Source organism: Chiloscyllium punctatum, chromosome 8 (genome assembly GCF_047496795.1).
Source record: "Chiloscyllium punctatum isolate Juve2018m chromosome 8, sChiPun1.3, whole genome shotgun sequence".
In the NCBI taxonomy this organism is placed as follows: domain Eukaryota; kingdom Metazoa; phylum Chordata; class Chondrichthyes; order Orectolobiformes; family Hemiscylliidae; genus Chiloscyllium; species Chiloscyllium punctatum.
The window spans coordinates 65,651,410-65,676,854 of record NC_092746.1 but is presented as its reverse complement, the minus strand read 5'-3'; the positions used below and the strand labels follow the sequence as shown (position 1 = coordinate 65,676,854).

The 25,445-nt window shown below is 41.1% G+C and overlaps 1 protein-coding gene across 8 annotated transcripts in view; it reads left to right on the top strand.

Annotated features, from left to right (window-relative positions):
* The window catches only part of LOC140480604 (E3 ubiquitin-protein ligase HECW1-like), a 467,461-nt gene that overhangs the window by 205,040 nt on the left and 236,976 nt on the right, over positions 1-25,445 (top strand). For all 8 annotated transcript variants that reach the window (XM_072575690.1, XM_072575692.1, XM_072575685.1 and 5 more), the window contains 2 exons: positions 6,915-6,990; positions 11,750-11,919. In XM_072575690.1, the coding sequence (XP_072431791.1) occupies positions 6,915-6,990; positions 11,750-11,919 (246 nt within the window). The remainder of the gene's footprint in view (positions 1-6,914; positions 6,991-11,749; positions 11,920-25,445) is intronic.

The window sequence follows — 25,445 nt, the reverse complement described above, 5'->3', positions numbered from 1 at the left end:
AATGTGTTCATTCTGTTTCTCTCTGTTAGATATCACTTCAGTCCCAGGACCTCTAAACTTCAGTTTCTGGTAACCATTCTTGGGGAATATATTTCTCCTCTTCTGCCCACAAGCAGATCCAATCCACCTTGCTATAATCTTTACCATAGGCAGAGCAAAGAGGCAGGTCCCATATCCAGCAGAGCTGAACAGGGGATTTATACAATGCCTCAAGACCTCCTAAAGAATAGACTCTATAACTCAAACCACATCTCTCTTTATGATTTTCCCCATCTGACCCTGCCAGTGAATTAGCAATTGCTCTTGCAGTCTGTACTGTGTGAAAAGTTATTGAAATGCTTTATCTCTAAAATTAAGATATTTTGTGCAGCTTTTTCTGATGCTACTTTATCCTCCTCTGTTTTCTACTCTGCATCAACTCCCATTCCTTAACTAAACATGCAATATCTGCATTATCACAATTTCATTCACTGTCACATTGGTATTCTCAAAGTGTCTGGGATCAAATGTTCATTGATAAATCTCATGCACCAATGCCTTCCATGTTCAATATAGTTGGATTTGCAGTACGTCTTATTTATTTCAGGGCAGTGCAGAAATGACTCTAGCTCTAAATCTAAATAGTTTATTTACAGAAATTTAAACCACTTCGCAACTACAAATGTTCCAATACAAATGTTCTCTTATACATTCCAGATCCTTTCCAGAAGATTGCCAGTCTGATGCAATCCTAGCTCCATTCACAAACTTAAATAGTCAAGCAAGTGTATAAGAATCACTTACCAGACCAACATAATCAAAACCGATGAAGATGACAATGGATAACATTATCTCTTACAGGCTGAGCTACCATCAGTGGCGGAGAAATGAAATCAGACCTGATCTCTGCATTCTATTTTACATGACTAGATTCCCTACAGTATGGAAACAGGCCCTTTGGGCCAACAAGTCCACACACCAACCGTCCAAAGAGTAACACACCCAGACCCATTCCCATTCCCCTGCCCCATATTTACCCCTGACTAAAGCACCTAACACTATGGGCAATTTAGCACAGCCAATTCACCTGACTAGCGCATCTTTGGACTGTGGGAGAAAACCAGAACACCGGGGGGAAACCCCGTGCAGGCACAGGGAGAATGTGCAAACTCCACACAGACAGTCACCCAAAGCAGGAATTGAAGCCAGGTCCCTGGTGCTGTGAAGCAGCAGTGCTAACCACTGAGTCACCATGCACCCATGAAAAACGCTGTCCATAACAGTTAATGATGACAGAAATTGTATTCTGGACTTACATGCTCTTCTTCTTCTCTCCTTTCCAGAAAAAGTGTGCTACAAATCAACAGAGTGCACTTATTGGAGTCTCTAAATATGGCCACGATAATATTCACTGTTATACAGTAACCTAACTAAATCAGGTTTTAACACCAACTGCGTGGCTAATTTCAGAGCTGAGAAAAAGTGAGGACTGCAGATGCTGGAGATCAGAGTCGAGAGTGTGGTGCTGGAAAAGCACAGCAGGTCAGGCAGCATCATGGAACAGGAGAATCAACATTTCGGGCATAAGCCCTGATTAAGGGCTCCTTGATTCTCCTGCCCGTCGGGCCTGCTGTGTTTTTCCAGCACCACACTCACGACTAATTTCAGACCTGGCCAGCATTGGACTTCCTTCGATAAGACAAACAACATGCTGTACATTTTATGTGTCACTGACAGTGTGCAAGCAATATTAAAATAATAACCACAATTATATACCACTGCAATTAGTCAATGTCCTATATCAATATAACAATCCTTAATCGCTTTTTCTCCTTCTTTATAATATAGTAAAAATGTTTATCAATCTGTGGGGGAAATCACCATAAGATAGTATTTACAGGATAAGCTAAATGGCAATTTGCCCTTGGTTCAGTTTTTGCTCCCTTTCATTGATCAATTTATTATATTTCCTAAAATATTTGTGCAAGCTGAGCTGAACAAAGATATTAGAACTGATTCAGGAAAGATTAAGATGATGTATGTCAACTCTGTAGGAACTGCAGTATTAAGTGGAGAGACATGGAAATGTTCGCAATGAAGCAACGAAAACAACAAAAATATTACTGTACTTAGAAAAATGTCACGATCCATACACTCAAGACGTGAACAAATACTATTCATTACAAAAAGAGAAAGAAACCCAATCATTTTGATTTCAGGATTCCATCAAAGTTGCAAAGTCTATGAACATTGCTTTATATTGTGAGAACATGCTTCACCCACTCTGAAGATAGACATCCTATCCAAGGCAGATTGCAGAGTGCTGGTGCCATGTAGAGATGATTCCACACAGACTGTAGGCATTTCCTCCAGACTTGGAGCTGCCATGACAGGAGATTTGAACACATGAAAGGATCAAGGATTGAGCGTCAAGGATTCTTTATCCACCAGCATCAGGTCAATTGGTTAAGAATAACCAATCAATTATAAGACATATGACATTGGAGTAGAAGTAGGCTATTCAGCCTATCAAGTCTACTCTGCTAATGAGATCTTGGTTGATTTTGTAATCCACAATGCTACTTTCCTACCTTTTTCTCACAATCTTTGAATCCTTTCCTGATTAAAATCTGTCTATCTAAACATCAAACATATTTATCGACCCAGCCTTAACAGCTCTGTGCAATAAAGAGTTCAGCATTTCATTTCACGACCCACTGAGAGAAGAATTTCCTCCTTACCATTGTCTGAAAACGTAATTCCATACTCTGACGTTATGCCCTCAGTCACTAACCTCTCCTACAAGGAAGAAACAAACTCTCCACATCGACCCTGTTACATCCCCTAAGAATCTTGTATGTTTTAAAAAGATCACATCTCATTCTTCTAAACTCCAATAAATACAGATGTAACCTACTCAATCTCACCTCAGAAGAACATTCTCTGGATTGCCTCCCAGGCCAGTATATTTTTCCTTAAATAAGGGAACCAAAACAGTTCATAGTATTCCAGGTGTGGTCAATCTAGTACCATGTATACTTTTAGCAAGGCTTCCCTATTTTAATAGGTAAAAACAATGACTGTAGATGCTGGAAACCAGATTCTGGATTAGTGGTGCTGGAAGAGCACAGCAGTTCAGGCAGCATCCGAGGAGCAGTAAAATCAATGTTTCGGGCAAAAGCACTTAATCAGGAATAAGGGCAGAGAGCCTGAAGCATGGAGAGATAAGCTAGAGGAGGGTTCTAGAGGTTGGATACTCCACTCTCTTTGAAATAAAATTGTGAGTGTGGTGTTGGAAAAGCACAGCAGGTCAGTCAGCATCCAAGGAGCAGGAGAATTGATGTTTCAGACATAAGCCCTTCATCAGACTTTCTTGACCTGCGTGTTTTTCCAGCACCACACTCTGATCTCCAGACTCTGCAGTCCTCACATTTTCATCCTTTGAAATAAAGACCAACATTCCACTTTCTTTCCCTATTATCCACTGAACTTTTATGCTAACCTTTAGTGATTTAGACACAAGGCCTCCCAAATCCCTCTGTTGTAGCTTTTCGCAGACTTCTCCATTTTAAATACTATTCAGCTCCTCTATTTCTCCTGCCAAAGTGTGTCACCTCATGTTTCTCCAGATTGTATCCCATCTGCTCAGATTTTGCCCACTAATTTAAACTGTCTGGATCCCTCTGCCACACTCTTTGTGACATCCGCACCATTTGCTTTCCCGCCTATTTTTGCATCACCCACAAACTTGTTGGTATTATATTGACTTCCCTCATCAAAGTCATGAATATAAATTGTAAATAATTGTGGCCCCAGTACTGATCTTGGTGATACACCAGTAATTACAGGTTGCTGTCCTGAAAATGAACCCCTTATCCCAATCCCCTTTCTTCTATTAGTTATCTAATCCTCTATCCATGCTAATATGCTACTGCAACACCCTGGACTCTTGTCTTGGATATCAGTTTCTGCGCTGGCATTTGGATGTGACTATTCATTCTCAGAAGGATATTCCTTGTCTGAGGTATGTGCTTTCCATCGCCTGCAGTCCCTGTGGAAAGGCTTAGAGTGAAGATAAAATACCAAGCATAAGGATGGTACTAATGGGTTGCACAAAAGCTAGTGACAGGAATCATAGTGCAGTTTGATCTAATGGGTGTTTTCATAGATTCAGTAAGACCTTAGCCTCACCATTTTCTATTCTACAAACTTCAGAGGAATCTGTTCCAGCTCACTAGCAGCTCATGATGTTGATAATGAAGGATGTTGTAGATGGGAGAAAATGTTGAGAGTGGTAGCAAGGAGGCTACAGACTGTTATCATGTACTGTTGATGGATATATAGCAGTGAAGAGTTGTTGGTTTTGCGAGGTAATTTAAGTCTATTCCCTGTTTCATCTAGCTCCAGTTGTTTATGAAGCTGACAATCTCCAGACTTCTCTCCATCTTGGGTATGATTGATACTTTAAGATCCTTCGCCCACTACCTGGAAAGGAAAATGCCCTCCTCACTCTGACTTCTCTCGTAAGATCTCCTTCACACAGAATTTGGGGCTTCTGAGCAACTCGTCATTCTGCACTTTCTTCTACAGCCATTCCACAGTGAAATCTTGCAGTAAAAAAATGCAATATCATTTTGAAAGTACATTAATGTTTTAAATAGGCCTGTGATTGGCCTGCTCAGAAAGTGGATGGGTTTGCCTAATTATATCAGTAATTCAGTGGGGATACGTGCTTCAGTAATTATAATGAGTGCGGAAGGAATTCTGTCTACTCTGGCCCAAGTCCACGTCATCAAATGTGGCTCAAGAAACAAGAACTGATTTCCTTTTCGTACTTCTTAAGAACAGTCTGTTTGCTTTAAACTAACACTAAATATACACGTTTATGGACATCCTGCATAATATCTTCGAACACTACCCTGGCATGGTATCCCTTTTGTGATAACAAACATCATATGTAACAGAATGTTACAAATAAATGTTCAGATAAAGACACCTATATACAGATATGCATTTATGGTCTATCTCAGCATGACTGTGTAATGTTCTTTCTATCATCACAGAATTAGAGAATAATATGGCACAGAAAGAAGCAATCTAGCCTTGTGGGCAAGCTTTGAGGTCATCCCTATCTGCACAGTCTCAGCTGTAAGCACAGGCAGCTCCTCAAAGCAGGAATTTCCCTTTCACTGTAGTTGCCCAGTTGCCAAGGGAATTTTTTTACATTTCAAAATTAAATAGTTGGGGAGAGTCCATCCTCAGGTTTTTTTTCCTCTCTCTCCCTCCCCCTTTTGCCATAGCCCTGCAAAATTTCCATCTTCAAACAATCATCAAATTCTCGTTTTGAAAATTACAATTGAACCAGCTTCCAGTCTTCTTTCATTGAGTTCTAGTAATCTGAACTGCGCCTGGTCTAGACTTCAACATCCTTCTGACAGTGCAGCATCCAGAATTGAAATCACTACTCCAAAGAGACCTAGTATGAGTTTGCCTCTAAAAGTGTTTTTACTTGATGTGGCAACGCTTATTTATCTCCTGTAACATCAGAACCTGGGTATGGATGTCACGGTGTTGAAGAATCCAACAGATACTTATCACAACTATTATGTATAAACATTACATTTCTCATGCACATAGGTATCTGGGCTCATCTTATGCTATTATGTTGCGGTAGAGTGGCACTCTTCCGGTGACGCAAGATAAAATGGAATATGAGACCTATAGATTCTCAGGTCATATGCTGCAATACTATTATGATGTTGTGAGCTTGTCTTTTAAAAGCTTACTGATATGTTTAACGTGACACTACAAGGTCAAACCAATATTTTATGAAATATAATTTCCTTGCTTTCCCCTCTTACCTTTCTACTAATAAAGCTGAGGATGTGACAAATTTTTCTCTTATCAACCTTTCAGACTGCCTTACCCAGATTACTCAGAGCTTTCCATTCCCGCAGCTAGTACCATTTGTACCAGTTAATTCATATTGAATATGAGAGAAGGCAATAACCTAATAGTATTATTGCTCGACTATTAATCCAGAAACTCAGGTAATGTTCTGGGGACCCGGATTTGAATTCAAATTCAATATACAAGAATATCTGGAATTAATATACTGATGACTGTGAAATGTTTGCCAATTGTCAGAAAAAATAACATTTGACTCACTAATGTCCTTCAGGAAGGAAATCTGCCATCCTTACCTGTTCTGGCCTACATGTAACTCCAGACCCTGGAGCAATGCGATTGACTTTCAACTGCCCTCTGAGTGGCCTAACAAGCCACTCGGTTCAAGGGCGGCCAGGGATGGGCAATAAATGCTGGCTTGCCAGAAACACCCATGTCTCATGAGTGAATAAAAAAAGAATTCTTTGTGTTTTAGGATCCTGACACAGAGTTCATGGCACGATGCTGACAGAGATGTTCACCTGACAGTGAATTCCTCCCAATTTTCCAAATGTTTATTTCTACCACCGCCATATTATTGTATTTCCCCTTTATCCCACCTTATCAATTCCAGTAAAAACAAATGTAATCTTGTGGAGTTAGTTCCATGCTTGAACCTGTCATGTCCTTTGAACACTGAACTAAATATGTTAAAAAGTTAAATTACATGCCTTCATCTAAATTTATCTTTGCATACTCTGATCAATGTTTTTTCTGTTTCTGTTCAGATATTTGTTGCCAAAAATTTCAATGTCTTTGTGATGTCTGTGTTGAAACAACTTATTGGCAGAATTCTTACCATTAGATTGGCAAGATTTGTATTATCAACACTTTCTTAATGGGAGAACACAAATGCTTTTATCTTTGGCTTCCATCTGTTAATTTGATTGTTTTATTTGATTGTTATTCAATTTGATTGTAATTTCATGCCTTGAGTCCCTTGAGAAAGAATCGCATTATTAATCTTTCCTATTTTTCCTACTGATTAGGTTTTTAAGACCATTTCCAGTGAAGATGCTGTTCAATGTCAGGGAAGTCGAAGACTGATCAGTTTTACACTGTCAGGTACAGTTTTTTTTTTAAAATGCATCCATCTCTAATTTTCAATATCAAAGTAATAATTGTTTTTGTATAGTTTTCTGTTTGAACCAAGCTTCACAAAGACATTGCTCAGAATAAACTATAAATAATTATACATAAGGAAATGTGATTTGTTTAATTTTATTAATTCCTCCAAAGTAGCTGTGTTTAAAAAATACTTGCATATAATCGTTGAATTCTTGAAGTGTAAACATCATGATATTATAAAATGATACACCACAGAAAAAAAACTATTTAGCTTGTGCTCCTACCAAGCTTTGAGGCCTTTCCGATCTGCCCAGTCCCAGCTCCAGGCACTGGCAGCCTCTTGCAGGGGGACTTGCCCTTTCCTTGTGGTTGCCTCGTTGCTGAGTGATTTTTCTTTTAAATTTCAAAGTTAATAAGGTTGGAGAGAGTCCATCCTGAGGCTTTCTGTCTCTCCTTTTCCCACCTAATGCCACTTTCCTCTTTTGCCATAGCCCTGCAAAATTTCCATCTTCAAACAATCATCCAATTCCCTTTTTGAAAATTACAACTGAATCTGCTTCCGCTTTCCTTGAGGTCTAGTTGAACTCCACCCAGTCTATGTCTCAACATCCTTCTGAAAGTGCAGCATCCAGAATTGAATACACTACTTCAATAATATGTATTAAGCCCAGTATTCAAGTTTACCTTATCTCAGTGACAGTATGAAAAATATATTTTTGATATATTTTCTGATTCCATTACAATTTATAATTACAGTAACTTGGAAAATGGAGAAATTTATCTTGTATAAGCTATGTTTTTTTTGTGACAACCATGCTAAAGGAAAAGTACTTTTCTTTTTTCATGATTCAGAACTGTGGTAGTTTGAAATTGATGTGCAAATTTAATTTAGAGAGTGATAGAATGAAAGACATCTGATCTTTGATAAAGTTCTTGGGGTAAAGTTTAAGCTGGGTTCTTCCAATCTCATGCCATAACTTTGGCAAAACATCCAAACAGATGGCATAAATGGCAGATTCTGTCTTTTCTGCAGAGCTACTATCACAGTCTATCACCTCTTAGGTTTTGGCCAAACTTTTTAGTGTTAGAGTAGAACTTGAAATTCTCTCATTTAATACACTGCTTCTCCATGACTATAACACCATCCACCTGATGAATCACCAGGTCACAAATTTAATTCCAGATGACTTAGCCCTCAAGTAATTTTAGTTAATCTGATAAACACAACTTGCATCGATATAGCACCTTTAACCTAGTATAACATCACAAAGTGTTTCACTTGCACATAATAAAAATGGCACTAAACTAAAACAGAAACATTTTGGAGGGGTTACTCAATATTGATCAAAGCAATTGGCTATAAAAGGGATTTGAAAGAAAGAGGAGGTGATGGAGAGGAGCATGAGACTGAGGTTACTGAAGGCAGAATCATTAATTGTGGGTCAAAGGCAGATTGCGTTGCATTAAGAGGTTACATTCCAAACAGTAAAACAGAACTACAAGGAGAGACTATGCAGGAGCTTACTACAGATGTGGTATCTGTGGGTCACACTGCCAGACACTAGCTCCCACATGCCACAGCTATGTCCTATCACCTGGCTTGCAATCTTTATGTATTAGGAGAAACTAATTATGGTTTCAAGCACAGAATTTCCATCTGAAGATAATGTGTAAATTTGAATATTGAGTAGGTCAACTAATTGAGCTATAAATTTATAATCTCCCTGGCACTAGTTTAAAAGCTGCCCCAGTTTAGAGAGAGAAAAAAAGTGTAAAAATGACCAACTAATCATCTTCCTGCTCAGCTAATTAATATCACTAGACCCTCAGCTCTCTAGTATCATTGTGTCTCACTCTTTTTGTCAGAGCATCAGTTTTACAGTAAAAGATTAGAACAGCACCTCTCCCTTACTACACTGATTTCCCTCACTCACCCAGTTTCCAACTTCAGTACTTTGTCAAGCAAAACTAACTGGTTGCCTGCTTCCTGGGGCTAGATAGTTCTGCTTGTCCTAAACCCGCTTCAGTAAAAATTGCCTGGACTCAGCATGATGTTGAGATTCAGAACATTGCGTTCATGCCACTATTTTCAGGTTCCATTTGATTTCAGTGGGGCCTGGAAATTCAGGAAAGGGAGATGATTTCCTGGAGTTCTCTGTGAGATATTAGCAATGAAATTGTTTATGCAAAGTAAAAATGTACAATGCATAACGCAGTGTGTTTCTAGCTGTAAAGATTCATGGAAATAGTCACTTATGATCAATTTGAGTATATACATTAGCTGTTTTTGTTGTGGTTCTGTTCACCAAGCTGGGAATTTGTCTTGCAAACGTTTCGTCCCCTGTCTAGGTGACATCCTCAGTGCTTGGGAGCCTCCTGTGAAGCGCTTCTGTGCTGTTTCCTCCGGCATTTATAGTGGCCTGTCTCTGCTGCTTCCGGTTGTCAGTTCGAGCTGTCCACTGTAGTGGCCAGTATATTGGGTCCAGGTCGATGTGTTTGTTGATAGAGTCTGTGGATGAGTGCCATGCCTCTAGGAATTCCCTGGCTGTTCTCTGTTTGGCTTGCCCTATAATGCCCTATACAGCAGAAACTGAAACACCTGATCAGCGGATCCAGACAATCTATACAATCGACACAGGAATTCTTGGACATCATCAGAAATATACACATAGACAAGGAAGAAACTATGGTCTCATTCGATGTAACGGCACTGTTCACCTCCATCGACAAAACACTAGCCAAAGAAACAATAGCCAACCTGCTGGACAGACATAACAGACAACAGGACGTTGAACCTATCAACAAAGACGGCATACTTAAACTACTGGACTTGTGCCTCACAACACACTTCACATTCAATAACCAAATATACGAACAAATCAACGGAACACCCATGGGCTCACCGATCTCTGGACTCATAGCAGAAGCAGTAATGCAAAGGTTAGAACAAACAGTCTTACCACAACTTCAACCCAAACTCTGGGTCAGATACGTGGATGACACCTTTGTAATAATTAAAAACACAGAAATAGAGAATACACACCAGATCATCAATGCCACACTCACAGGAATCCGATTCACTAGAGAGGAAGAAAAGGGCAACCAACTCCCATTCCTAGATGTGATGGTACGGAGAACACCTAACGGAGAATTCACCACAAAGGTTTACAGGAAAGCCACACACACAGACCAAGTCCTAAACTATGAAAGCAACCACCCCAACACACACAAACGAAGTTGCATCAGGACACTATTCAAAAGGGCCACAACACACTGCAGCACACCAGAACTACAAAAAGAGGAAGAGGAACACCTATACAAAGTATTCGCCAAAAACGGATACCCTCGCAATTTCATCAACAGATGCCTAAGGGAGAGACAACGGAACGAGGACATGCCGCAACCCAAAGGACTAGCCACACTACCATACATCAGGAGCATTTCTGAACTGACAGCCAGACTACTGCGACCACTAGGACTCATAACAGCACACAAACCAACAGCCATGCTCAGACAACAACTCACCAGAACAAAGGACCCGATACCCAACATGAGCAAAACCAATGTAGTATACAAAATCCCATGCAAGGACTGCAGAAAACACTACATCGAACAAACAGGAAGACAGTTAATGATCCGTATACACGAACACAAACTAGCCACGAAACGACACGACCAGCTATCCTTAGTAGCCACACACACAGACGACAAGCAACATGAATTCGACTGGGACAACACTACCATTATAGGACAAGCCAAACAGAGAACAGCCAGGGAATTCCTAGAGGCATGGCACTCATCCACAGACTCTATCACCAAACACATTGACCTGGACCCATTATACCGGCCACTACAGTGGACAGCTCGAACTGACAACCGGAAGCGGCAGAGACAGGCCACTATAAATGCCGGAGGAAACAGCACAGAAGCACTTCACATGAGGCTCCCAAGCACTGAGGATGTCACCTAGATAGGGGACGAAACATTTGCAAGACAAATTCCCAGCTTGGCGAACAGAACCACAACAACGATTACCCGAGCTACAAATCTTCTACCAAACTTTGATTAGCTGTTTTTGGTCAGTTTCTAATATGAATTTAAATAGATTTAATCAGATTAAGGAGTGCAGTTTTAGTTTGACCTTTTTCAAGGGACTCTCCCCTTATATAGAAATAATATGGTGGAACTGGTAGTCTGAAAAGCAGAGGTTCTGGAAATCTGGATACTTTCATGCTCTGGTCTAGTCACACACACTCCATGAGACCCATTGCCCTATCCAATCCTAATTAGCTCAAACTGCCCAAGGGCCAAATTCTGACAGATTCAAACATGGCATCCCTGGGCTTTGAGAGAGCACCCCTGTCAACTTGGTCTATTAAACAATTAAGTGTATCTGTTGCAGTTGTATATTTTGATCTTACGTCAACACACAAGAAAAATGGCTAGTCAAATACTTCTTCACCAAGCCAACAGATTTAAAATTTGATCCACTGTTATAAAACTTGGAAATGTTATGAATAGTAAATGCCAATCATGTTTTCCAAATTTATATCTGGTAATGTTAATTTATGGATGATGTTTGATAGATTTTTCCTCAGGTTTCAAAAGTTTGCAAATTCATAGCTGGTAACCCTACTCTGCGAAAACAAAGTGATTGATTGTAATGTAAAATCCTGCAGATTTCTAGACAGTTGGCATGTGATTACAATATAATATAATGTACATTTATATTAGTCTTCTTCTTTGTCTTGAATAGGTTTTCAAGCTGTTGGTTTGAAGAAAGGGATGTTCTTTAATCCTGATCCTTACCTGAAGATTTCCATCCAGCCAGGAAAACACAGCATCTTCCCTGTTTTACCACACCATGGGCAAGAGAAACGCACTGGGATTGCTTTTAACACCATTAACCCTGTTTGGCAGAGAGAGGTAGGAGAGAGAGAGAGAGAGAGAGAGAGAGATTCATATCACAAAATATAGGGGTGAGGACAGAGTGGGTATTCTTTGTAAACAAAATGCTTTATTCTGTAAATAGTATCAAGATCCTGAAAGCTCTGGTGATCATTGCAGAAATGCAATAAGACCAGTTTGATATTGATTGTTTGTAGAGGAAAAGAAGACAACAGTGACTGGAAAATGTTACCACATTGTATTCTGTCAGTATTCTGTGAGACACAACTAGCTCTTAGCAGTAAAAATATCAGCATGACCTTGTACTGTGCTGACTGGTAATGATGAGATAAGTCTTGCTTTCCCCATTACTGATAACACTGTTACTGGCAGCATAAATGTTACAGAATAGTGTGTTACAGTGAAGTAATTTAACTGGGCATACCGGTCAAAAACACAAAGCAAAGCTCCAGCAGCATGTACATATCAGTAGAATCTCAAGATTATGGGTGGAATATTGTCAGGGTTTGAATAATGTGAGCTTTGGTAGGATTTGTGGCAGAATCACATGTGAAGTCTGGTGAGGACTATCTCAATATCAGAAGCAATTCACTGCATCATTTATGCATTTGCAGTGACAGTAATTAAGGGAAATTATTGTTCATTAAACATTAATGGCTTAGCATGCCTCATTAATAGTCGGCTTCCTATCTTACCAAACGTATTGAACTAATTGAACGTTGAGAACTCTTGACATGGAAGTCAGGGCAGGTACCTGGTGAACTCAGCTCACTGCTTGCTCCAAATGATTTCCATATTGCACACTGGGGACAAACATCTTCGGACATGCTCCATGAGCAATAGCCACATGAACCCACATTCAAGGACATTGATATCCAATATGTGCCAGCTTCTGAGAACCACATGTCGTATGTCTGGTCTACTTGCTCCAAGCTCAAAATTACACCTTGGGCTGCCCTGGCATTAACATTGCAATGCTAGTGCAGGGAGATTGTGCACTAAGGGACGGGTGCTCCGGTTTCCTCCCACAGTCCCAAAATGTGCAGGTTAGGTGAATTGGCCATGTTAGGTGAAGGGATAAATGTAGGGGAATGGGTCTGGGTGGGTTGCTCTTCAGAGGGTCGGTGTGGATTTGTTGGGCCGAAGGGCCTGTTTCCACACTGTAAATAATCTAATCTCATGGGTTGGACCTGGCTGCATCTCTGGGCTATTAACTTGCTGTCTTGTCTTTTGCTCATATCACAGGTGTCAGGTTCACAATACTGCAGTATTGCAGTGCCATTTAACACAGACACAAAGACAGAAGCTGGTCATAGTTGTCAACAGATCTCAGTCAAGTGAAGAGAGAGCCTTTGCTCATGGGTCCTGGCATCGTATCTTCCGTAACCAGTCCAGCTGCTTGGACATTATCAGCCCACCATTTGGGGCTGTCAGAGTCAGGATGTTCTCCACAATCAAAGTGAGGAGCCAACTTGCCTTTATTGGTCAGTACAGTGGGTATAGGAATTGGGAGGGCACGTTACGGTTCTACAGGACTTTGGTTTGGCCATTGTTGGAATAGTGTGTTCAGTTCTGGTCTCCCTGCTATAGGAAGGATGTTGTGAAACATGAAAGAGTTCATAAAAGACTTACAAGGATGTTGCCAAGGTTGGAGGGTTTGAGATATAGGGAGAGGTTGAATAGACTCGGGCTGTTTTCCCTGGTGTGTCAGAGGCTGAGGAGCGACCTTATAGAGGTTTATAAAATCATGAGGGGCATGGTTAGGGTAAATAGACATGATATTTTCCCCAGGGTGAGGGTTTCCAAAAATGGAGGGCGTTGGTTTAAGATGAGAGGGGAGAGATTTAAAAGGGACCTAAGGAGCAACTTTTTCACACAGTGGTGGGTGTATGGAATGAGCTGCCCAAGGAAGTAGTGGAGGCTGGTACAATTACAACATTTAAAAGGTATTTGGATGGGTACATGAATAGAAAGGATTTAGAGGGATATAGGCCAAATTATAACAAGTGAGACTAGATTTACCTAGGATATCTCATCAACATGGACCGAAGGGTCTGTTTCCATGCTGTACATCTCTATGACTCTAAATGCTGGGCAGTCCACCGCCTATCTTGATCCTTTCTGCCCTATTAGGGGTTGTTTTCCTCCCAAAATGAAAGTTTAGAAGGTATTAAAGGAAGTGAAAGTGGGCAGTACAGCTGTTACCTTTAGAGTGGGGGGGAGGTAGTCTAAGTGTGTGAGTAGGCAGCACTGAGGCCATGCAGGATGGTGTCGGGGGTTAGGGTAGGTGACAGTGAATGAACGAAGCTGTGGTGTGCAATAGTGATAATGGTAGATAATGTACTTTGGTGGCTGCTGGAACAGAGATAGAGTGAGTGTGAGCATTCAGAGAGACGGTAGTGTCATTTACATTGGTGGACCTTCTTCCAACTTTGCCGGATATTCCCCTCAATGGCTGAGGCTGCACTGACCTGGGTAGGAACCTTAGAGTAGACTGGTGTCATGGTCTCCTCTGCTGGTCCTGGGGGAAGGGAATATTTCACTTCTGCATCACCCAATCCAGCAAGATCTCCAGGTTGATGTCTGCATAGTAGGGCAACTCTTCCCTTGGTTGCCATATCTGGGGACAATGTCAGGAACTGAGAGAGATAGCTCCAGACCAACAGTGCTTATTTAACTCTACAACAAGCTTTTAAAGATAGCACCAGTGCCACAAATGTCAGCCAATTTCAAGATATCCCTGAGGTGGCAAGTTGTTCTGGGAACATGAGTAGTAAAGTGCAGGTAGATTTGGGCAAGATAGGGCCCCATGGGGTTGGATAGGTAATTAATGAGGCAAGTTCGATAAGATATGGTAAAAAAACAATCCACAAGGCCTTGGGAGCAAGAAACCTTCCAAAAATGTGAGGCAACCAGCCCTTACCTTCAAATATGTAAGATTCAGCTCTACATTACAGCCTTAAATGATTACGTTGTTGGCATACTAATGATGGTATGGGGGTATAGTATAACAGGATAGTCAAAACAAACTTAATATATGACCAAGAGGTTTGTAAGATTGTAAGAAATAGATGCAGGAGTAAACTAGTTGCCCTATTCATCCTGCTGTACCATTCAACAAAATCATGGCTGATCTGACCATGACATTACCCGCACTTTCTTAGCTACCCCTCACCCTCCATAGACCTTGATTTGCTTGTTGATCAAAACTCTAACTTGTTCCTGCTCCTCGGGTGCTGCCTGACCGGCTGTGCTTTTCCAGCACATACTTTTGGACTCTGATCTCCAGCTTCTGCAGTCCTCACTTTCTCCTATTTCTGTCATCCATGCACAAGTTCACCCAGATCCTCTGTGTAGCAGTATGCTGCAACTTTTTACCATTCAAGTAATAGTCCTTTTTAATGTTACTCCTACCAAAATGGATGGATATTTATTAACATTGTAATCAATCTGCCAGACCTTTGCCCACTCACTTAAAGTATCTATGTTCCTCTGCAAAATTTCACAGTCCTCTGCACACTTCGCTTTGCTACTCATCTTAGTGTCATCAGCAAACTTTGACACATTACATGTCATCCCCAACTCCAAATCATCTATGTAAATTGTGAAAAATTGCGGTCCCAATACTGATCCCTGAGGCACACTACTAGTTACTGATTGCCAACCAGAATCGCAGTCATTTGTCCCCACTGTTTGTTTCCTGTTAGTCAACCAACTAATCCTCTATCCATACTATTAATTTACCGTAATGTCATGCATCTTTATCTTAAGCAGCAGCCTCTTGTGTGACACCTTGTCGACGGCCTTTTGGAAAGCTAGGTACACCACATCCACTGAGTCCCCATTGTCCACCTTGCTCATAATGTTTTCATAGAATTCCAAAAGATAAGTTAAGCATTACCTGCCCTTCATGAACCTATGCTGTGTCTGCCCAATGGGACAATTTCTATCTAGATGCCTTGCTATTTCTTCCTTGATATTAGACTCAAGTGGCTTCCCCACTACAGAAGTTAAGCTAACCTGTCTATAATTCCCCATCTTTTGTCTACCAGCCTTTTTAAACAGTGGCATCACATTTGCTGTTTTTACAATCCACAGGAACTGCCCCAGAGTCCAGCAAATTTTGGAAAATTACTGCCAGCGTGCTTTCTATTTCCCTCCCGCCATCTCTTTTAGGGATGCCTTCCATCCGGGCCAGGAGACTTGTCTATCCTTATCTCCATTAGCTTGCCCAACACTATCTCTTCTGTAACAATGATTGTTTTTAGGTCCTCACTTACCTTCGTCTCTTTGTCAATTACTGGCATGTTATTAGTGTCCTCCACTGTGATGACTGACATAAAATACCTGTTCAATGCCTCGGCCATTTCATCATTTCCCATAACTAAATGCCCCTTCTTATCCTCTAAAGGACCAATGTTTACTTTAGCCACTCTTTTTCATTGTATTTATTTAAGGAAACTTTTGCTATCTGTCTTTTCTCATGTACTATCTTACCTTTCTTTATAGCCCTTTTTGTGGCTCTGTTGACCTTTAAGGTTTTCCCAGTCTTCTAGTTTCCTGCTGATCGTGACCATTTTGTATGCCTCCTCTTTCAATTTGATAGTCTCCCTTATTTCCTTAGACACCCATGACAGATTACCCCTTTTTGTTACAGTCCTTCATTTTCACTCGAATATACTTTTGCTGAGCATTTTGATAAATTGCTTTGAGAGTCTTCCACTGCTTGTCAACTGTCCCACCATAAAATCTTTGTTTCCAACCATCTTTAGCCAAGTCCTCTCTCTTTCTATTGTAGTCTTTTTTTGTTTAAGCACAGGATGCTGGTATTGGATTTTATTTTCACACATTCCATCTGTATTCTAAATTCAACCATACTGTGATCGCTCCTTCCAAGAGGATCCCTAGCTATGAGGTCATTAGTTATTCCTGTGTCATTACACAGGATCAGATCTAGAATAGCTTGCTCCCTCGTCGATTCCATTACATACAGTTCAAGAAAACTATCATGGATACACTCAACGAACTCCTCCTCAAGGCTACCCCGAATGAGCAGGCTCAGCCAATCGACATGTAGATTAAAGATCCCCCATGAGACTTGCCATACCATTTTTACAATTTCTTTGTTTATTGCCCGCCCCAATGTGCTGTTATTATTTGGTGGCCATATAGACTACGCCTATCAGTGACTTTTTCTTCTTAGAATTTCTAATTTCCACCCAAATGGTTTCAAATTATTTTCCATTGAACCTGTATCATTTCTCAGCACCGCCCTGATGCTACAGAATATCAGAGCTACATCACCTCCTTTACCTTCCTGTTTGTCCTTCTGAATAGTCTGATGCCCCTGGATATTTTGTGACCATCCTGTAACCATGTCTCTGTGATGGCTACCACATCATATTCATTTGTGATGATTTGTGCCATTAACTCATTGACCTTGTTACGAATGCTACGAACATTCAGGTAAAGTACCCTTATGTTAGTTTTCACACCCTCATGATTTCCAATATCTCTAATAATATCCTGAGATATCCTTTCTTTTTATTTCTTTCATAGTCTGCCTTTTAGGTAAATCCTCCTGCACACATGCTAACCTGCTGCTTACCTTTTTATTTGCTATCACACTTCTTGTCATTTTTCCTTTCCTGTGTTTAAAGTCCTCGTGACCACCCTATTTATCATTTTCGCTAGAAAGCTGGTTCCAGATCAGATCAGGTGGAGACAGTCCCATTGGGACAGATCCCTCTTATTCCAAACCTGATGCCAATGCCCTGTGAAATGCAACCCCTGTTTCCCATACTACTCCCTTAGCCATGTGTTTACTTCCCTAATTTTCTTATCCCTAAGCCAATTTACATGTGCCTCAGGCAGTAATCCAGAGATTGTAACTCTCTGAGGACCTGTTCCTTAATTTAGTTCATAGTGCTTGATGACATCCAAACAGGTCCTCCATCCTAGCCTTGTCTATGTTGTTTGTCTCAATTTGGACTACACCAACTGAATCTTCCCCATCCCACTCCAATATCCTTTGAAGCTGGTCAGAAATGCCCTCACCCTGGCACCAGGAAGGCAACCAATCATACGGGACTCCTGATCTGGCTTGCAAAGGATACTATCTGTCCCCCTAATTATAGAATCCCTATATAACAAACACTTGTGTTTTTGTTCCCCCCACTTTAATGACCTTCTGCATCATGGTGCCGTGGTCAGCTGGCTCATTCTTGCCATAGCCCTTTTCCTCATCCACACGGGGAGCAAGCATCTCATACCTGTTGGACAGGGTCAAGAGCAGAGGCTTCTCCATTCCTGAACTCAGGATCCCCCTACCTGCCTCACTTGCAATCACAGCAGAGAATGTGGTACTGGAAAAGCACAGCAGGTCAGGCAGCATCCGAGGAGCAGGAGAATTAACATTATGGGCATAAGCCCTTCATCAGGAATCACTTGCAATTATATCCTGCTGTCCCTGATCACTGACTGAATCTGAATGACTTAATCCAACAGGTGTGACTTCCCCCTGTACCGATAAGGGAAATGAACAGGCTTGCTTTCGGCAGGTGGTGATTTTTACTGCAAAGAAAAGATACTGTGTTCTTCTCTGGAGGTCCAATGGCTTCTGACCCAAACATTCACACCCATAATCTATTTAGCCACCTGGGAACCAATCACCCAACTGCTTGCAGGTAGAAGAATGTTGTTGTGTTCAGCTCTCCTTACACAGACCACAGGAGGACTCAGGCATGTAGGTTAACTTCATCTTTATTCCAACAGCCTCAGTCTGAGACAGGCTAATCAGAATTCCCAGAGCTCCTCGGATGCTGCCTGACCTGCTGTGCTTTTCCAGCACCACTCTAATCTAGTCTCTGGTTTCCAGCATCTGCAGTCCTTGTTTTTACCTAATCAGAATTCTATCTAATGTTCTGGCCCACATCTATCCAATACATACAGAAACTCACTTGTGAATTGAAATCCACTGTGTTTCTGTAGCAGTCCTAATTTCAAAACAACACATCTTGCTATTAAAAGTAAAAAATATGTATAAATAGTTTGGGCTTCTATTTCATTGTCATAAGTACTCCAAATGTGGCTTTGTGTAGCTTAAGCAGGATTTAAATGCTATTCCTTTGGATACAAAGCCCAACATTTCTTTAACCTAGTTGATTCTTTTTTATGTACCTGCCAATAACATTTGAATGGTCAACATATCTGTATGTAGATTCTGGTCATTTGGAAAGTACCCTGTTCTATACATTGTAGTGGATAAATTCACATTTGCCTGTTTGGATGAATCCACAGAAGTCTGTGGAACTTTTTTTTGTCAGCAGGCATAGCCTTTAGGGTTCGAGCATAAATACAGATGAGAGTTGTATAGGACTGACCTTGCAGGTGCAGGGTAAAAACAATGACTGCAGATGCTGAAAATCAAATACTGGATTAGTGGTGCTGGAAGAGCACAGCAGTTCAGGCAGCATCCAACGAGCAGCAGGCCATATTGTGTTTGGAATGGCTGATTGACACATTTGCAAGTCTATTAGTAGTAGTCTTCATCACAATGGAGATGACAGCAAGGAGACATTGTTCACGTTGGCCATCAAGGGTGTAGCCAGCGTTATGTTCTGTCAGGCTCCCTTGATTTGTGAATAGGATCTGCTATTTTGATGTTGAGGAGTCAGACTTGAGCATGTGTCACGAGGGTCATTGTAAGCTAATGTTATTACCAGACTCGGTCACTGTCTTTGTATTCCAGCATACAAGTATTTTTCTTCTCTTCCCACGTTTTGAAGCAAGGTTCAGACTTCACATTTTCTTCCCTGAATTTGGCCCCAGTAAATTATGGCAATCTGATTGTGGGGTGGAGAGATGAGGTTGTTTTTATTTGTTCATGCAACTTGTGTGCCAACGGCTGGGCCAGCATTAATTGCCCATCCCTAATTACCCAGGAGAAGGTGGTGGTGAACTTATTTTACTGCTGCAGTCCTTCAGTGTATGGCTCAGAAGGGAGCTCCAGGAATTTGACCTCATGACATTGAAGGGATGGCCATTTAATTCCCAGTCAGGATGGTATGTGGCTTGGAGGGGAAATTTTCACTCGTGGTTTTCATTCAGGCCAACGTTCCTCGGTCCCCCTACAATTCAGAACCATTTCCTACTGTTGAAACCACTGTCTGCAACACTGCCTCTCCACCATTCTGTCATATATGGTGTTAATAGCTGTATGCCAATATCTATGCTGCATCAACTGTAATGCCTGATCACATGGAACTGCGATCTGGGAGAAGAAAATTCTAGTGAAGTACTGTTCAACCTTGCCTCTGCACCAAATGTAACCAGTTAATGAATGTTTATCAGTTTGTACTAGCTACTTTCCACCCTTCATCTGCCTAAAACATCCAGAACCCAGTCATGACAGTTATACACATTCCACGGGATACTAATATCTTAAAAATATCTGCATGAATTCAAGAGACAGAGTCAGTAAAATTTCAGGATGAGAAACTCTAAAAATTGATTGTTTAATTATCTTGTAAAAATCTACAAAATTCATTGTCTCCCTTTGATTAAATGATTCTTAGTGCTTTGCTTCAAGCTGATGCAAAGCAATGTTGGCCATGATTGATGAAAATTTCTCCCAATGGCTTGTTGTGTCACAAACAGCACAATATTGAAGTTGGCCTTTGGGTCGACATTTCCAGGCCTGATCAGAGGGAGCTTCCTGACCTATATATTTAAACAGCTGAGTAAAGCTAACAAAAAGACCTCACAAGAAAGAAGTGATGAAACAAGGATTCTGGGTAATCTAAAATGGAGGACAGGAAAAAATTTGTGACTACAAGAGCTGCTCTTCTTTTGAGGTATTTTCAGTGTTAGAGCTGATTTCCTCGGATTTGAGGAACAGCAATTACTGTTTTATAAGCTGTTGCATTGTTTTGGAACTTTGTGGAAATGAAAATCAAAATGACGGCACTTTGAAAAAAGAGGAAGTCAGACAAAGGTAGTGACCACATGGGAAGTAATTCAAATGGAGTTATAGAGTCATAGAGATGTACAGCATGGAAACAGACCCTTTGGTCCAACTCGTCCATGCTGACCAAGAAAGAAACCTACACTGCCATCTGACCCATCTGCACAGCTTTTACCTCTGCTGCTTGATTTCAAGTATCCTTGAACAACGGAGTTGATCTAAGAAAAATGAATAAACAGTGAAATTCACAGCTGACCTTGGAGAAACCTGTGTGGGAGAGCTCACAGTAAGGGAGCAGCTAAGCAGCTTTTTAAAGTGTAACCTTACTGTTTATTTTGTAAAGCTACGAAAGTGAGTAGAGTGGGTTCTTTTTTGATTATATGTTTTATTGAGATCTGTCTCTTGATTAAACTTTACAAACATTAGAAATAAGTTAGCCTAGAGCACTGTTTTAAGAGCAGTAAGACTGTGCTATTTTCATCGTCTTTAGATAGTTAAAGTGCAAAGAGTGATATGCTCTTCCTGTTGGATTTGGGAGATTAGGGAGAGTTTCCATGTTACTGATAATTATGTCTGCAGAAAGTGTGTTTGGTTGTGATACACACACACACACACACACACACTAATGCACAGAGACACTCACACTAACATTAACACACCGAAACTGACACACACACAAACACACCCACAGACACACACACACTCACAGACACAAACACTGACACCAACACACACAGACAGACATATACACACTCACATGCACAAACACTGACATACATGCACAGACACACGTGCACACACATACGCAATCAGACACACACATGCATAGAGAGAAGCACACATGTGCACAAGCACACACAAACACACAAACATGGACACAGACAGTAACTCACACACCCACCCATCACAAACACACCAACACATAGACACAGATACTGAAGCACACACAGACACATGATACTCACACACAGACACATGCTCACAGAAACCACACACACATGCGCACGTGCACACACATACTCAATCAGCTAATCTCTCACACACACACAAACAGACACAGACAGAAACGTACATACACACCCATACACACACACTCACTGACACACACACAGACACTGACACAAACACACACAGACACATAGACATAGATACTGAAACACATACACACAGTCGCACACTGAAACAGACATGCACAGACACTGTCAACTGCACACAGACACAGCTGCTGACACACAGACACATGCACACAGAATGACACATGGACACAGACACAGACACAAACACACTAAGACACACAGACACATGCGCACGCACTGATACACAGACGCACGCATACATGCGCACATGCAGACAGAAACTCAAAGAGTTGGTGCAGAGAAGGATTCACATTTTTAGATCATTGAAATATCTTCTGAGGTAGAAGGGACCTGTATAAGAAGGACAGAGTGCACCTGAATTGGAAGGGGAACTAAGTATTGGTAGGGAGATAGTGAGGAAAGAGATCTGTCTGAGACTGGTATATTTGGGAAAGGGAGCAAGTCAAATACTCTGGGCAAGCAGGAACAAAATAGACAACTAGGTCGGACTGATAAAATAAGCTGCATTTATTTCAATGCAAGAGGCCTAATGGGTAAGGCAGATGAACTCATGGCATGGTTAGGAACATGGGACTGGGATATCATAATAATTACAGAAACATGGCTCAGGGATGGACAGGACTGGCAGCTTAATGTTCCAGGATACAGATGCTCCAAGAAGGATAGGAAATGGGGGGGAGGGCAAGAGAGGAAGGGAAGTGACGTTTTTGATAAGAGATAACATTACGACTATACTTAGGGTGGATATTACTGGGAGTATGTTCAGAGACATTATTTGTGTGGAACTGACAAATTGGAAAAGGATGATTACCTTATTGGCATTGTACTGTAGATCCCCCCAACAGTCAGAGGGAAATTGAGAAACAATTTTTTATGGAGCTATCAGTTATCTGTAAGAATAATAGGGTGGTTATGGAAGGAGATTTTAAGTTCCCAAACATAGACTGGGACTGCCATAGTGTTAAGGGTTTAGATGGAGAGGAATTTGTTAAATGTATACAAGAAAATTTTCTGATTCATTTTTTCTGATGCACCTACTAGAGAAGCTGCAAAACTTGACTTACTCTTGGGAAATAAGGCAGGATAGGTGACTGAGGTGACAGTGGGGGAACACTTTGGGGCCAGCGACCATAATTCTAATAGTTGTAAAGTAGACATGGAAAAAGATATACTGGATCTAAAAGTTAAAGTTCTGAATTGGAGAAAAGCCAATTTTGACGATATTAGGCAAGAACTTTCAAAAATTGACTGGGGGCAGATGTTCGCAGATAAAGACATGGCCGGAAAATGGGAAGCTTCCAAAAATGCGATAATGAGAGTCCAGGGACAGTATGCTCCTGTTAGGGTGAAGGGCAAGTTGGTAGCTGTGGGGAATGCTGGATGACTAGAGCAATTGAGGTTTTGGATTAGTGGTGCTGGAAGAGCACAGCAGTTCAGGCAGCATCCAAGGAGCTTCGAAATCGACGTTTCGGCCAAAAGCCTTTCATCAGGAATTATTACTGATGAAGGGCTTTTGCCCGAAACGTCGATTTCGAAGCTCCTTGGATGCTGCCTGAACTGCTGTGCTCATCCAGCACCACTAATCCAGAATCTGGTTTCCAGCATCTGCAGTCATTGTTTTAACCAAATTGAGGTTTTGGTCAAGAAAGCATATGTAAGGTATAGACAGGATAGATCAAATGAATCCTTAGAGGAGTATAAAGGCAGTAGGAGTAAATTTAAGAGGGAAATCAGGAGGGCAAAAAGGGGACATGAGATAGCTTTAGCAAAAAGAGTTAAAGAAAATCCAAAGGGATTTTATAAATATATTAGGAACAAAAGGGTAACTAGGGAGAGAATAAGGCCCTTCAAAGATCAACAAGGAAGCCTACAGGAAATGGTGGAGATACTAAACAAGTATTTTGCATCAGAGTTTACAATGGATAATGTGGGGAAATAAATGGTGACATCTTGAAAAGTGTCCATATTACAAAGGAGGAGGTGCTGGATGTCTTAAAACGCATAAAGGTGGATAAATCCCCAGGACCTGATTAGATGTACCTTAGAACTCTGTGGGAAACTAGGGAAATGATTGCTGGGTGCTTTGTTGAGATATTTATATCGTCAATAGTGACAGGTGAAGTGCTGGAAGACTGGGAGTTGGCTAACGTAGTGCTACTATTTGAGAAAGGTGATAAGGAAAAGCCAGGGAACTAAAGACCAGTGAGCCTGACACCAGTGTTGGGCAAGTTGATGGAAGGAATTCTGAGGGAAAGGATTCACATGTATTTGGAACGGCAAGGACTGATTAGGGATAATTGTGTCTCATGAATTTGGTTGAGTTTTTTTTGAAGAAGTAGCAAAGAGAATTGATGAGAGCAGAGCCGTGAATATGATCTAAATGGATTTCAATAAGGTGTTTGACAAGGTTCTACATGGTAAACAAGGTTAGATCACATGGAATGCAAGGAGAACTAGTCATATGGATACAGAACTGGCTAAAAGACAGAAGACAGAGGGGAATGGTGGAGGGTTATTTTTCAGACTAGAGGCCTGTGACCAGTGGTATGCCACAAGGATCGCTGCTGGGTCCACTGATTTTCATTGTTTTTTAATACATGATTTGGATATGAATATAGGAGGTATAGTTAGTGAGTTTGCAGATGACACCAGAATTGGAGGTATGGTGGAAAGCGAAGAAGGTTACCTCAGAATACAATGGGATCTTGATTAGATAGGTCAATGTGTGAAGGAGTGGCAGATGCTGTGTAATTTAGATAAATGTGAGGTGCTGCATTTTGGAAATGCAGATCAGGGCATGACTTAGACACATTAATGGTAAGATCCTGGGGAGTATTGCTGAACGAAGAGACCTTGGAGTGCAGGTTAATAGCTCCTTGAAAGTGGAGTCTCAGGTAGATAGGATAGTGAAGAGACGCTTGATATACTTTCCTTTATTGGTCAGACCATTGATTATAGGAGATGGGAGGTCATGTTGAGGCTGTACAGAACATGTACAGGCCAATATTGGAATACTGCATGCAATTCTGGTTTCCCTGCTATAGGAAGGATGTTGTAAAACTTGAAAGTGTTCAGAAAAGATTTACAAGAATGTTGCCAGAGTTGGAGGGTTTGAGCTATAGGGAGAGGCTGACTAGATTGGGGCTGTTTTCTCTAGAGTTTTGGAAGCTGAGGGGTGACCTTATTGAGGTTTATAAAATCATGGGGGGCATGGATAAGATAAGTAGACAGGGTCTTTTCTCCAGGATGGGGAGACAAACACTAAAGAGCATTGGTTTAAGGTGAGGAGGAAAGATTTAAAAGGGATCTAAAGGCCACCTTTTTCACACAGAGGATGGTGCGTGTATGGAATGAGCTACCAGAGGAAGTGGTGGAGGCTGGTACAATTACAACATTTAAAAGGCATGGGGATGGGTACATGAGTAGGAAGGATTTAGAAGGATATGGGCCAAATTATGGCAAATGGGACTGGATTTATCTGG